General features: G+C 44.5%; 1 protein-coding gene across 4 annotated transcripts in view; it reads right to left on the bottom strand.

The window, feature by feature from the left end:
• Positions 1 to 13,327, bottom strand: part of GLP2R (glucagon like peptide 2 receptor) — a 38,339-nt gene that overhangs the window by 21,445 nt on the left and 3,567 nt on the right. For 2 of the 4 annotated variants that reach the window (XM_088661629.1, XM_035104607.3), the window contains exon 2: positions 6,426 to 6,761. In XM_088661629.1, coding sequence (XP_088517755.1) covers positions 6,426 to 6,494 — 69 coding nt within the window. In that variant the 5' untranslated portion in view covers positions 6,495 to 6,761. Of the gene's footprint in view, positions 1 to 2,547; positions 2,665 to 6,425; positions 6,762 to 7,801; positions 7,913 to 13,327 lie in introns of those variants that run through there. The other 2 variants (XM_035104608.3, XM_088661630.1) reach the window with 2 other exon arrangements.

Genomic DNA, 13,327 nt, shown 5'->3' with positions numbered 1-13,327 from the left:
CCTTCCTTCATCATGTCCCAACACTCTTTCTGACTCTCTTCCTTCTCCCAGACTCCCTGAACCAAAGCCATCCTTTCCCGGACATCAAAACCCACAGCTGGGCAAGGCCTGCATTGGGAAGCACCAAACTGTCACAAAACAGCAGCAAGCTTTTGAGTTCTCTGAAAGTCTTCACCAGGTGAGATGAAATAGTGGGTGGTGGGAATGGAGGACTAGGGAAAATACCCCCATTATAAAAAAATTAGTCTGGATGTTGTAGCCAAAAGGTCAGCTTGCAGACTGAATATGACTGCATACAAACCATTCATTTAAAGCACATGGCTTTCCCCAAAGAATCTTGGGAGGTCTTGTTTACCCCTCCCAGAGCTACAATCCCCAGGACCCTTAACAAACTGCAGGTCCCAGGAGCCTGTGGGAAAGCAATGTGCTTTAATCATAGCTGCCAAGTTATCCCTTTTTTACAGGGATTTTCCCTTATGCTGAATAGGCTTTCTCGCGAGAAAAGCGAAAACTTGGCAGCTATGGCTTTAATGCACTGTGTGTTTGCAGCCTATGCCTCTGTTACGTGCTACAAGCTTCGCAGTTTCCCAGTCTCTAGTCTGGGTGCCTCTCTATCTTCTGGCCACAACCCCCACTGCTGTTTCAGTTTAAAGTCTTCTGCCACATCATCTGGGTCAGAAAAGCCACAGCACCTCCAGATTCAAAGGAGGGAAATAAATCTCTCTTGCACAAAAACAGGCAGCATATAAATCTTGAGTACTGATCAGAGAGGGAAAACCGATAACGCAGAGGGTCGATTAATGAGCCCAGTGTCGAGAGCACAAAGAGTCACTTGATTGTTCAAGATAAAACTACCATATTTACAAAAGAGCCATGAGAGAGAGGAATTCTCCTTTAGGCACAGGAACCAAATGGATTTCTCCCACCTACTCTTTCCCCCTCTCTGCTTCCCCTCCCCTCCCCTCCCCAAATGTAAGCGATGAGAGGAGGTTTGTTGGTCAATGAACCTTGTCTTAAGAGGCATGGAATTGGGATGACGCAGTTGTTTTGCGGAAAGCTCGCTGGGCTCAGGATACAGTTTGGCTTTCAAATGAACAAGGGGGATAGCAAGCAGCCTTGAAAGGGCAAATCAAGAGTGAGCCTACAGGTGCTCTTCATCTCCTCGGGCTTAGTGTCAAGATGCGTGGGATGTTCTCTGGCCATGTGTAGTGTTCTGTGCGTGGGTGTTCACAAATTGCAAACATTTTTTTTTAATGCAGCTGTAGAGGCCCTCCTGTGAGTGGGGGGGGGGAAGGGAGAGGCTCCTTAATTCTATCCCATCAGTGGAAATGGGCATTGGCAAGAATCTTTCCACTGAACGGGAGGAGCAGGTTAATTCCCCCAAATAATTGGAAGAATGGTGGGGATAATTTGATGTAGCACCAGGGAGATTGCTCTGTCAGCACAAGCATTTCTGCTTGGTTGATGGAACGACCTCCCCTCCCCTCCCTTCATGTGCTGTTCTGTAGTTTCTCCCATTCCCCCCTAAGCCAATTTGGGGGTGCATGGGGGTGAGGAGAGGGGGGAAAGCCCAGTTGTACTAACAGAAAAGTCCTTGCATGGGCTTCTACTAGCAGAACCGGTTAGCTGAAACTGGGCAAACATCTGCCCATTTTGCCTCATATCTCAGGTTCTAAGTATGTTTAAAATGTACCATGTGGGCTTTATAAAGCTGGGAATCTGTGGGTTATTCAGTGGGGCAAATTTCCCCCTCCCCCTTGTGGATGCCCATGCTGTGGAGGCTCCAGTTTGAAGCAGTTTGCAACAAACAAACAAACAAACAAACAAACAAACAAACGGAGGGTAGGCTCCTTAACCTTCTCCCCGCTTGCATTTTACATTTTAAACCAGGGCTGGAAAACTCTTGGCCCTTCAGATATGGCAAATAGTAATGCTTTTCTCATCAAGACCTTCAAATATTAAGTCCCATTACTCCCCGCTCCCTTTGTGCCTATGGAATTATTTAAAAGACTTGCATAAGACCAGAACATCAAAATCAGGCATTACACATCATTGCAATGGCTAGGATTCTGCATACAAAGTCATGGAAAAGTAAACCTGATAAAGAACTAAATATTAGCCAGATGGTATAAATAAATAAATAAATTATTATTGTTGTTATTATTATTAAACTTAGAAAATGTTAGAGAAGTTCTTCATTAATGGTGGCTCAATATATAAAAGGAGGACTAAGCATTTCAGATAAAATTTAAGTATTTATAGATGGACTAAATTTATAAACTGAATGTTTAGGTAAACATTTGTCAAAAAAGGTGGGAAATGACAGGTAACAGCCTTATCCACATATAGTTTTATCACTCATCCTAAGTTTCTTCATACTCAATATATGTTAAATATCATATTTCATTTTTAAGTAGTCCAGAAACATCTGGAGATTCCACATCACTGTGCTAAACATTCTTCCCCAGTAATTGCTTTCCCTGCCTTTTAAAACATGGTTGCTCTATAATCCTTTGTTTTGTTTTTAACACAGAGAAATGTCCTTACTTGACAGGTTGCAACCTGGAGATTCTCCTTTTTACTTTTGAAATGTGTTGCTGAATTCTACTCCTCCCTCCCTTGGTACTGTTATCTGCTTCTCTCACCTGTCCACATGTGCCACGAGGGATAGGAAAACATGCCCATTTCTCATAGCTGCCAAGTTTTTCCTTTTCTTGCGAGGAAGCCTATTCAGCATAAGGGAAAATCCCTTTAAAAAAGGGATAACTTGGCAGCTATGCCATTTCTCATTCCCTCATTTTTCCAATCTTAAGTTCAGCTCTGCACATTCCCACATCAGTTTCTAATTGTCTTGAAAAATAAATAAAATAAAGCCCTTTTGAAAATTCATCAGCATTTTAGTGCCACTTTCTCCCAACATACACATTTTTGTGAAGCAATTTTTCCTGAACACAGCACATTTTTGTTTGTTATCTTTGCATTTTTGTGCATTTTTGTGCCCTAGTAGTACATCCGTTTTGTACACATCACTTGGTTGGGGAAACACATTGCAAAATTCAGAGGAGAGCAATTTCCCCCCCCCCCCAAAAAAAGTGCAAATCAGGTAGTGCAAATGCGAATGGCATCAAATTTCTGCTCTATCCATATGTACCACCCAGCAGAAAGATAGGAGGCTGGACAGCTTGGATGAAGGGGAAATGGTTATGGCCCTAGTCTTCCAAGTCTGAAGCAAATCCAAAATAAAGGAGGGTTCTCCACATCACAATCTGGCAACCCCACACCAGCTTCAAGAGGGTTTTTGTATTAACAAAAAACACACCATAAGAATGGGAAACAAATCTCATGGGAGGGGGAACCCATTCACCTCATTTAAAAAGATTTCTACGCAACAAGATGCAGCCTTTTCTCTTCTGTATTCTTGTTCCTCTGGCTCTGCTGCCTAGTTTCTCCACCGGCCACCCTCCATACAGCAATATTTTCAGTCCTGACTATGGCCCAGCTCTGAAGCTTCAGTTAAATGTCTAGTGCTATAAGCCTGGGGGTGCAGAAGGAGCCTGCTGGCAAGGAAGCAATTTCTCTTATATTAATTATTGTGATTATGGCTATCACCACCATCACTTATTTATGAATCACCTTCTAAACAAACGTCTCAAGGTGATTTACAGTAAAGATTTCTTGAGGTCAAAGGCAGAGAAGACCAAGTACTGAAGGCTCTTCCAAATGAACTGTTTACTGAACATGCGTCCCTATTTGGTTGCTGGGACGCCAGGTGACGTTGCACCAAAGCAAGGGTCACTCCACACTTTCCGTTGCATTTTCTTGTCACCTTCCTTGCTGCAAAAAGTCTGACTCCCCCCCCTCCGCGAAGCAGGTTTGCTGCACAATCTGCATGACCTCAATTTAACACTGTGTGATTGAATCCCAATGCAGAATAGTCGCTTCAGAATATTCAAGGGGCCTTTCTGGGAGACAAAAGTAAATAGCACTGATGCTCATGCTATTCTTAGCACTAGAGCAACCCTAGCCTGACCCTGGGAAGCAGTGCGCTCTTCTGTACCCTTGCAAGAGATGTGGTCAGGTTAGGCTTCCTGTACGGCAGAAGAACGAGGCTGCAGGGGTCTTAGCTGCTCGTAGCATCACACACACACCAGTATATGAGTACTCTAGCACAGCCTCCAGCTACACTTCTTTAAAAATAAAAAAGGATGAGGAAAGGTGTTGTGAAGTGATGGGGAAAAGCTGAAACAGCAGCAACCAAAGGCTGTGGGTCCTGGTTGGCATTTCCCTCCCCATACTGTTGTCCTCCCTTCCCCATATAACATGAGTACATCTATTGCAGTGAGTCTGGCTTGGGTCATTCAGTGCTTTCTGAGTCCAAATCCATCCACTTCAGCCAAGGGGTTCTCTTGCGAGCACAAAGCACAAATTCACAGCTGATAGGAAGGTGTTATTACCTGGGGATAAATTGCTTTTAAAGAAGAAGAAGAAGAAGAAGAAGAAGAAGAAGAAGAAGAAGAAGAAGAAGAAGAAGAAGAAGAAGAAGAAGAAGAAGAAGAAGAAGAAGAGGAAGAAGAAGAAGAAGAAGAAGAAGAAGAGGAAACTCTTCTGACAACTACTGATCACTTACTTCTGCGTCATCTATGTTTTAGTTGGCATTGGTAGCTGCCCACTAAAACGTGAGGAGACTCATTAGCCCTGTGTAGGGCAATATATGCACAGAGCATGGGGGATCAGGTTTGTGCTTGCTAGCCATGCCCAGTCTTCACCCACAGCTCATAATTTATGTGTTCAAACATGTGCAGTTTCTAAGCATACTGTGCATGTCCTCCATTTTCGCATTGTGGAGGACATACATCCATGTTGGGGTCAGAGGCTTGCACATGACATTTTACTGCCTGAGGCAAATGACAAGATGACACCCCACCACCACCGTAACATTCTAGATACAAAAGCTGAGCAGACTGGCAGCTGAATCTTACTTTGACAAGGGCAACAAGGGGAAAGCATCCTCCACTGCACCTGTGAGCAGCAGACTAGCTTATGAGGCTCTTACAGTGGATGCTTCATGTGTTGCCAAACTCTATCCACTTTCCTGCCCCTATCACCTGCCACCTAAGGCGGCTGCCTCACTCTGCCTCATGGTGAAGCTGGCCCTGGATGGGGAGTTTGTATATAGACCACTGCATGGATGTTCCAGTCAATATGTGGAAGTCTGGTTATAGTGGCTCTTGCTTTGCCTGTGTAGCAGGCCCATGCTGCTGCATCAGAACAAACACCTTGGGTTAACCTGTGACACTAGTGAGCATCTACAGGTAATCTTGGATTGGCATGGCAGCCATTACACCCTATCTCAATTCACAAATGCCACATTTGCCAGGACAATGACTCACAGAACTGGCCTCTATGTTAAGCCTGTTGTCTGCCTTGCTTCTAATCAGCTGGTAGCGCAACAGAACAAATGATATAAATATGATGGTGCCTCCCTACCTAGGAACACTAATCAACAATAATAATTTTCCTTCCTAGGTTGAATAAGTGTGTGTGTGTGTGTGTGTGTGTGTGTGTGTGTGTGTGTGTCTTAAAGTGTCTTGCATAAACCAAGAGATGTTTTGTAATGACATCATCCATGCTGAAAGTCTTTCATAAGACAACAGAGCTGATTGAAATCTAGCCTTTTGAGTCAACGGGTGATGAATTCACTTGGTTCCTGATGAAAATATGGCTTTTCAAAAATTGCAGACTGGAGGCACAAAGTTATCTGAATGAGACTGCTATCCAGAAGGTGGTTTAAGGCAAGACACTTAAGGAGCAACATGAATGGGAAAATGTGCATCTAGAGGGAGAACAGTGGTCTGATTAAGTGGTAAAATAAGCCAACAGTTAAATGTTCCGCACTCATATGCTGATGCTATGCATTTGTTGAAGCTATGGAATACAGCGGACTTTTAATAGGTTTTTAGAGCACCTATGAAGGTTTGAGCGGTGGACACAAAAGGTACAAAAGGACACAAAAAGGTTTATAGGTACTGTTTTTCATGTCTCCTCTGTGAAGCCCAAGACGTATAGGTGGTAGAAGGGGGGGGGGCGGGGAGAATAGCAAAAGTGAAATGAACAACTTGGAAATGGACAACATTTAAAAAATAAACCTGTGTTGAAATAAATGAAGCCTGGTGTAGAAAACCTGAAATCACACATATAGTGTCTCTAATTGCAATTGTACAAGAAAAGCAATAGCCGGCAGGGAAGAGATAAAGAACTTGCCGTGCAAAGCCTTATAAAAGCAACAAGTTACATGCTGCACAACATACCATTAAATAAGCTCCGCTCGTGAACATGCCGCACTGATTTGCGTATGCAGAAATGCCAGCCCAATGGAACATTCACGTTCTAAAATGTATCATTGCTAAAATGGCAAATTTTCTTACCTGTTTGATCAGAAACAGCATTGTGATTGCAAAGACGGGTGTGGGACATGTCCCAGAGTACAGCTTCATGGTGCAGAAGAATACTGGGTGTTCCAATGTGATCCAGGGTGGCAAATTTGTATGCTCAAGCAAGTCACTGACTCTTGCAACCCAGTTAGCTTGTGATCTCCTTTAGCAATCTCGGTCACACATGCTGTGTTCTTTAAAAATATCTCCACTTTCAAAGAGTGGCTCTTTACCCATTAGAATAAGTTCCTGGATGTCAGCAAAAAGCAACAGATAATCAATCTGCTCCAACCTGCAGAGTTCTTAGAATCGGGTTTCCTTTTGCTTCTTCTGTGTTGAAAGAAAAAAAGGGGGGGCAGTGAGAATTTAGTATAAACTTTACAAGCACATCTGCTTTTTGTTGCCGATCCTCTCAGCCAATGAGGAATAAGAAAAGCATCATGAAGGACTCAGGATTGGAGTTCTGTTCTCATGACACTCCTAAGTGCCCACTGATTTGGAAAGGACTTGTGTCACTGGGAAACTTTATCTGGAAGACGGTTGCTGAAAAGGTGGTCCTGGAGCAAATATGAGCATGGAAAGACTATTTCTGCAGCAAACTGACAGGCCATTTCCTGGAAAGCTGCCAATATGCAAGCAGCTGAGCAATATTCTTTAGCTCTGCCCCCCTCCCCACTACCGCCCCGAGGTGACTGGACAGAGACTTGAAATATGTCAGCAAGAGGAAATTAAGCCCTCCCACTCTCTCCAACCCGCTTGGGGCTGAATGAGAAGAATATATAGGAATCAATCCTGTGGACTTGCTAACTTTCTTGCATGAGACCCGCTCAGTCTACAGGGACGTTTTTCCTACATCTGATTGTTTACAATTGGCTTGTCCCAAGAATGTTGAAGGTGGTTAAACATCCTGGTTGAAGGACCTGAATGCAGCAGGCAAGGATTCATGGCCATCAATGTATACTAACTGGAAACCAGGAAGTTTATTATAGTTATTTTAAATATATATTTACAATATAGATCCTGGAAAGTAGTGACAAAGAAAAGGATCTGAGTTCACGATGAATAACCTTGCAGAAAATAGTCTTTGATCACAATGCTGTGATTTGGATTGTTGGTTCTACACTGGTGTGTAAGCCTTGCAAATCCGAAAGACTTTGGGCAGGACTAGGAGACCTTTGACCCTCCAGGGGTTGTTAGACTCCAACTCCCATCAGCCCTAAGCCAGTGTGTCCAATGGTTTCCCACCCCTGAGCTCTTTTTTTGCATTAGCATGGGGCTGCAGTTCAATTTACCATTTATTGGCTGCGCTTCAGAGCAAAGACAAACCCACACAATGCAGTGGGCACCCAACCCATGCACCGATTACTCACAGATGCAGAGTTGTTGGTGTCCGAGTGAAATCTGCATTTGCCACTGTGGTCTTCCAGCACATTTAAGAAATCTGACATGGGTTCATATACCGTAGAGATGAGTCTAAAGGACAGTATAATTACCAGTTACAGGTAGGTAGCTGTGTTGGTCTGACGTAGTCGAAACAAAATAAAAAATTCCTTCCAGCAGCACCTTAGAGACCAACTAAGTTTGTCATTGGTATGAGCTTTCATGTGCATGCACACTTCTTCAGATACACATGGTATAATTACCAGTTTTCAAAGACAAGCACCCATGATCTGCTAGAGACTGTCGAAGGAGATAACCCAAGAGTCAAACTAGACATACAACATGTGTGTGTTTAAAGCTTGATGGCCACTTTGCTTATTGAAAAGCAGCTTCAGGAGGGAGCGATTTAGAGCATAGAGGGTTTTCTGGGGGGAGGTTATACCCACAGGCCAATTTTCAGCTCCAAATCATGCTCATTCAAGGTTCTGTCGCTCATGCTGTGTTCCAGACCAGCAAACTTTGCTGCAAACCTGAACATGGTATTGCAAACCTGAACATGGAACTTGCAGTGGGGGCTGGTGGGGTGTTTGGGGTTTTTTGGGGGGGAGATTTAGAATATTGTCCAAAAGAACCCATCCCACTGCTTCTCTGTTCAAAGTTGCCCCATCCTAAAGCTGCTGAAGTACAGTTTGGCCTTCAACATGAGTCCATCATCCATTGCATATCGACTGTTTTCTATCAATTTATTCCACAGACCAGCACGATCCCAAGTATGATCAGAGTCAGAGGTCCTGTCTCCCTCACTCCAGCCTTAATGGCACCCAGCCACTGAATTGCTCCCCACCCTCGAACTGCTGCACACACCACTTTCCTTGGACTATTAGCAGAAAGCCCAGCTGCAGGCCTTCGTTAAGAAGCCCTGCCAGGCAGGGGTATAGAACCCTGCTGAATAAACATTGCAGGTTTCCAAAAATAACATTTAAGTACTCTTAAATTTTGCAAATCAAGTGTATCTATGCAAACGTTGGGTAATTTGTATAATGTAGTCTGATGAGATTTGGGTTTTGGCGAGTGCAACAATGTGTAGAAAGTTCAGTAGAGAACTCTGCCCTACGTATTAGTCCCCCTATATCTGTGGGAAGTCTAATGAAGCACAGTATGTTCTGTAAGCTCTTGATATGTGTCACAGCCTTGACTCCAAAAGGTGGGGGGAAATAATTAGGTAGCAGCTATTTTTGCACTGATCTTGACTAATAGGGTGGAATTGGTTGAAAATGGAGGCTGATTGTCAAATGGGGAGAAAACATTCATTACACGAGTTTTCAAAAGAAAGGGAAGGCGTGGGAACAATGTAATAAGGAAAGCGGACATGAACAAAGTCTTTAAATGAGCGGCGTTTGAATTTCAAAAGGCCAAATTAAGGTGGTCGGGGGTGGGGCATGGTGCAGTTCCCCCAAATAAGGTCCCCCTTCTCTGAAAAGGAACACCCGAAGTAAAATACAACAAAATAATAATATTTTAATAAAATCTAACAAATTTGTAGGAAGAACTACATTTCCCTATTCCAGCTGTTTTATATGTCCTTCTGTATCTTCGAGGGTCCTGTGGTTTAGAACTGGAAGCGCCCACTTTCCCCTCATTACTTAAATAAGGACAGTGAAGGAAGACAATCTAGGCATATGTAGGCAACTTGCAGCCCTCAGCCTAATGAGCCAGAGGGGAGAGGCATGATTTTTGCACGCCCCTCAGCCTGCACCCTTAGCAGGGGCCAACCTAACCAACCCCTAGGTATGCCCCTGAGGGTGACCAGGAAGAGCACCTAAAACCCAACTACACACTTCCTTTTCTCTATCTTAAAATGTCTTACTAGAAAGACATCTTGGCCTGAGGCAGGGAAAGTAACATGGGTGCTTATGCTCACATCTTTTCCTGACTTAATTTGGGAGAAACTGGAAATTGGCATAAGGAGATAGATCCATCTTCTCACTCGTCACTTGGTTGGTGGACACGATCTACAAGGTGTAACCAGTGCAGAGGTACTTTATGTCTTGTAGGATTGCTAGCCTGGCTGATGGTTAGGAAAACTAAAGGAAAAATCACCCACGGAAAGCAGTATCTTAATGTGAAGCTCAACATCAAAAAAACCAAGATCATGGCCACTGGTCCCATCACCTCCTGGTAAATTTTTACTTTCTTGGGCTCCTTGATCACTGCAGATGGTGACAGCAGTCACGAAATTAAAAGACGCCTGCTTCTTGGGAGAAAAGCAATGACAAACCTAAACAGCATCTTAAAAAGCAGAGACATCACCTTGCCGACAAAGGTCCGTATAGTTAAAGCTATGGTTTTCCCAGTAGTGATGTATGGAAGTGAGAGTTGGACCATAAAGAAGGCTGATCGCCGAAGAATTGATGCTTTTGAATTGTGGTGCTGGAGGAGACTCTTGAGAGTCCCATGGACTACAAGAAGATCAAACCTATCCATTCTTAAGGAAATCAGCCCTGAATGCTCACTGGAAGGACAGATCGTGAAGCTGAGGCTCCAATACTTTGGCCACCTCATGAGAAGAGAAGACTCCCTGGAAAAGACCTTGATGTTGGGAAAGATGGAGGGCACAAGGAGGAGGGGACGACAGAGGACGAGATGGTTGGACAGTGTTCTCGAAGCTACCAACATGAGTTTGACCAAACTGCGGGAGGCAGTAGAAGACAGGAGTGCCTGGCGTGCTCTGGTCCGTGGGGTCATGAAGAGTCGGACACGACTAAACAACAACAACTACAACATGTTAAAGATGCAAAAGTGAGCATGCTTTTATGCAATGAAAGGAAGGGAAGGGGGATAGAGAGAGAAACTAATGTGGCACCACCAGGAGTTTTGTAACGGTAAGGAATCTCAGGGAAAACACAGAGAAGCACAGGCATAAAATGAACTGCAATTAGAAAGAGTTGTTAGCATTAGGAAGTAGGATTTTTAAAGGCACATTAAAGGAGCCTGAAGAATTGTGTGCAGGGGAATTGTATCAGGTATGCCTTATGCCTCATTTCTCAAATGTTCTGGAATATGTGTTTGGTAAATCAGTACAGAGAACAGGAGTGTCATTTATCTCATACTGTATACTGCTGCAAGCCTCTATATTCAACGTTGAATTCATATGTTCCACAGGTCTGGGACATGTTTTCCTTGGTTTGGTGAAGGGGAAGGGGAAGACAGCAGCAAAACACAGCCAGTTGCTGTGTGATCTGCATAACCCACTGGGAGGCAGGGGTATTCGTGTGATCAGCATTGGCAGTAGATCTACAGTGAGATTGTTATTATTCTAGTATTTATTTATATCCCTCCTTTCCCCCCAATTTGGGATTCAATGTGGCTTACACAAATTAAACTGTAGAAAAGACAATAAAAATGTTAATGAACCCCTACAGAATTAAAATAATATTAAAAGATCCACAATAAAAACATCACAGCACCAGCTCTTTCCTCAAAAACATTTGGTTCCCAAAGGCCTGCTGGAATAGAAAGGTCTTCACTGCTGGCAGAAGGACAGCAAGGAGGAAGCCAGTCCAACTTCTCTAGGACACACAGAGAAGGGGACACAATTTCCCCCACCCCACAACACAATAGCTTGACTGAGATGCTCTAGTCTAGACCTTAATAGCACTTCCACGATGATAAATGCTCTCTGCACAGATGGCCTAAGATCAGGGATGGGAACTTGTGACCCTCCAGATGTTGTTGGACCACATTCTAACCACTGGCCATGCCAGCTGGGAATGATGGAAGTTAGAGCCCAACACTAGCTGGAAGGCCACTGGTCCCTGCCTAAGAACATCAAGGGTATGCAAGATCTCACATACTTCTTTCAAGTACCATGTAGTCATACAGAAACAGAAGTGTGATACAATCTCTTTTTCTAACCAAGGCAATAGCTCACTATCTTCCTTGATTTATCTTTGTTTGTCAACTGAAGATCACCCATACTGCAGCGACCTCTTCATCTGAAAACCACAAAAAAATCTTGTGGCATCTTAAAAATGAATAGAACCTGTTGCGGTTTTAAGGTTCCACAAACCTGTTACTTTTGCTACAATAGTCATGGAATTACCCCCTCCAGACATTTTGTCTAGGGTTGCCAGACTCAATAGAGGACAGGACTTCTGTGCCTTTAATTGCCCTGCTCTCTTTTGAGTCTGGAAACCTTAAAGAGAAACCAGCAGACCCTTTGCTTGGAAATTAAACAAAGGGTCTGCTGGTTTCTCTTTAAGGTTTCCAGACTCAAAAGAGAGCAGGGCAATTAAAGGCACAGAAGTCCTGTCCTCTATTGAGTCTGGCAACCCTAATTTTGTCATTTTTTAAAAAAAGTATATTCTCACCTTTACAGAGGATTTCAATTTGTCTCTGAGACTGCCCAGCTTCAGCATAGTGAGAAAATCAAGTGATCCCAGACCTGAGTAGAATTGTTATGTGAACATAATTCAGGCTTCTATATAGCCACTTCCTGTTCACCAGTGGTGAGTAAAAATTACTTCCAGGTGACCAAGTGGGGGAGGGGCAAAGCTTTGGGGATTTTGTCCTAATTGGAGTGATTAGCCACTCATGGTTAACAAATATATGCCTGGGGTACTTTTGTGGCTTTGTTTGCAATGCATTACACTGAAGCACACTGAATTAATTGCACACCCTGCTGCAGACCTGTGTTAAAAGCTCTGCCAAGAAACTGAATACAACCTTTTAAAGGGCTAAATGGGTCATACAAGCCATAAGATGGAGAGGTCGGAGGGCTGACCTTTAATGTCGGAGGAGAGCAAAATCACCGAGCAGCCATTTCCGCCTTAGCCCCACTCCAATAGTGAAAGTGAAGTGGCCCAAGGTATTTTGCTGCTTGAGGCAAAGGACAAACATGCCCCTCCTTCAGTTCCACACACAGAAATTGATTGGCATGAGCGCTGAATCTTACTTGAGCACTGGGAATGGGACATTCTCCTTTGCCAGGAGGACAGCTGGTTAAGTTAGTGGAGGAAAGGATAGGCTGTTTAGCACACACAACCCTGTTCTCCAACACCCTTAATGGCACCACCACCATGGGCGTACCCAGGATCAAAACTAGGGGGGGCAAGGGGAGGGGCCACAAAGTGGGCGGGAACAGCGAACTCGCGCTCCGCCGGGCTGTGCCCCTCCCTGAGCGCGAGTTCAGCGTTCCTGCCCGCCGCACCGCGCTCTCTGGTTCCCCGCCGCGCTTGGCCTTGCCAGAGGGCGCGACGGGGAGCTGGAGGGAGGGTGCGGCGCGGTGCGGCGGGAATGGCGAACTCGCGCTCCGCCGGGCTGTGCTCCGCCTCTGCCCACCAGCCCTGCTTCTAGAGTAGGGCAGCTGCCCTAACTTGCCGCATGGTGGGTACGCCCTTGACCACCACTTTTGATGCCTGAGGCAGCTGCCTCATTTTGCCTAAAGTGGAGGTCTGGCCTTGCTTGGGGGACAACGGCTAAACACATCCCAAAGTAGAAAGGTCAGATTGGGAGGG

The sequence above is a fragment of the Zootoca vivipara genome, chromosome 2, assembly GCF_965207765.1.
Source record: "Zootoca vivipara chromosome 2, rZooViv2.hap1.1, whole genome shotgun sequence".
NCBI classification, from domain to species: Eukaryota; Metazoa; Chordata; class Lepidosauria; order Squamata; family Lacertidae; genus Zootoca; species Zootoca vivipara.
The sequence above is the reverse complement of the archived record's forward strand: the minus strand, read 5'-3'. Positions and strand labels throughout refer to the sequence as shown.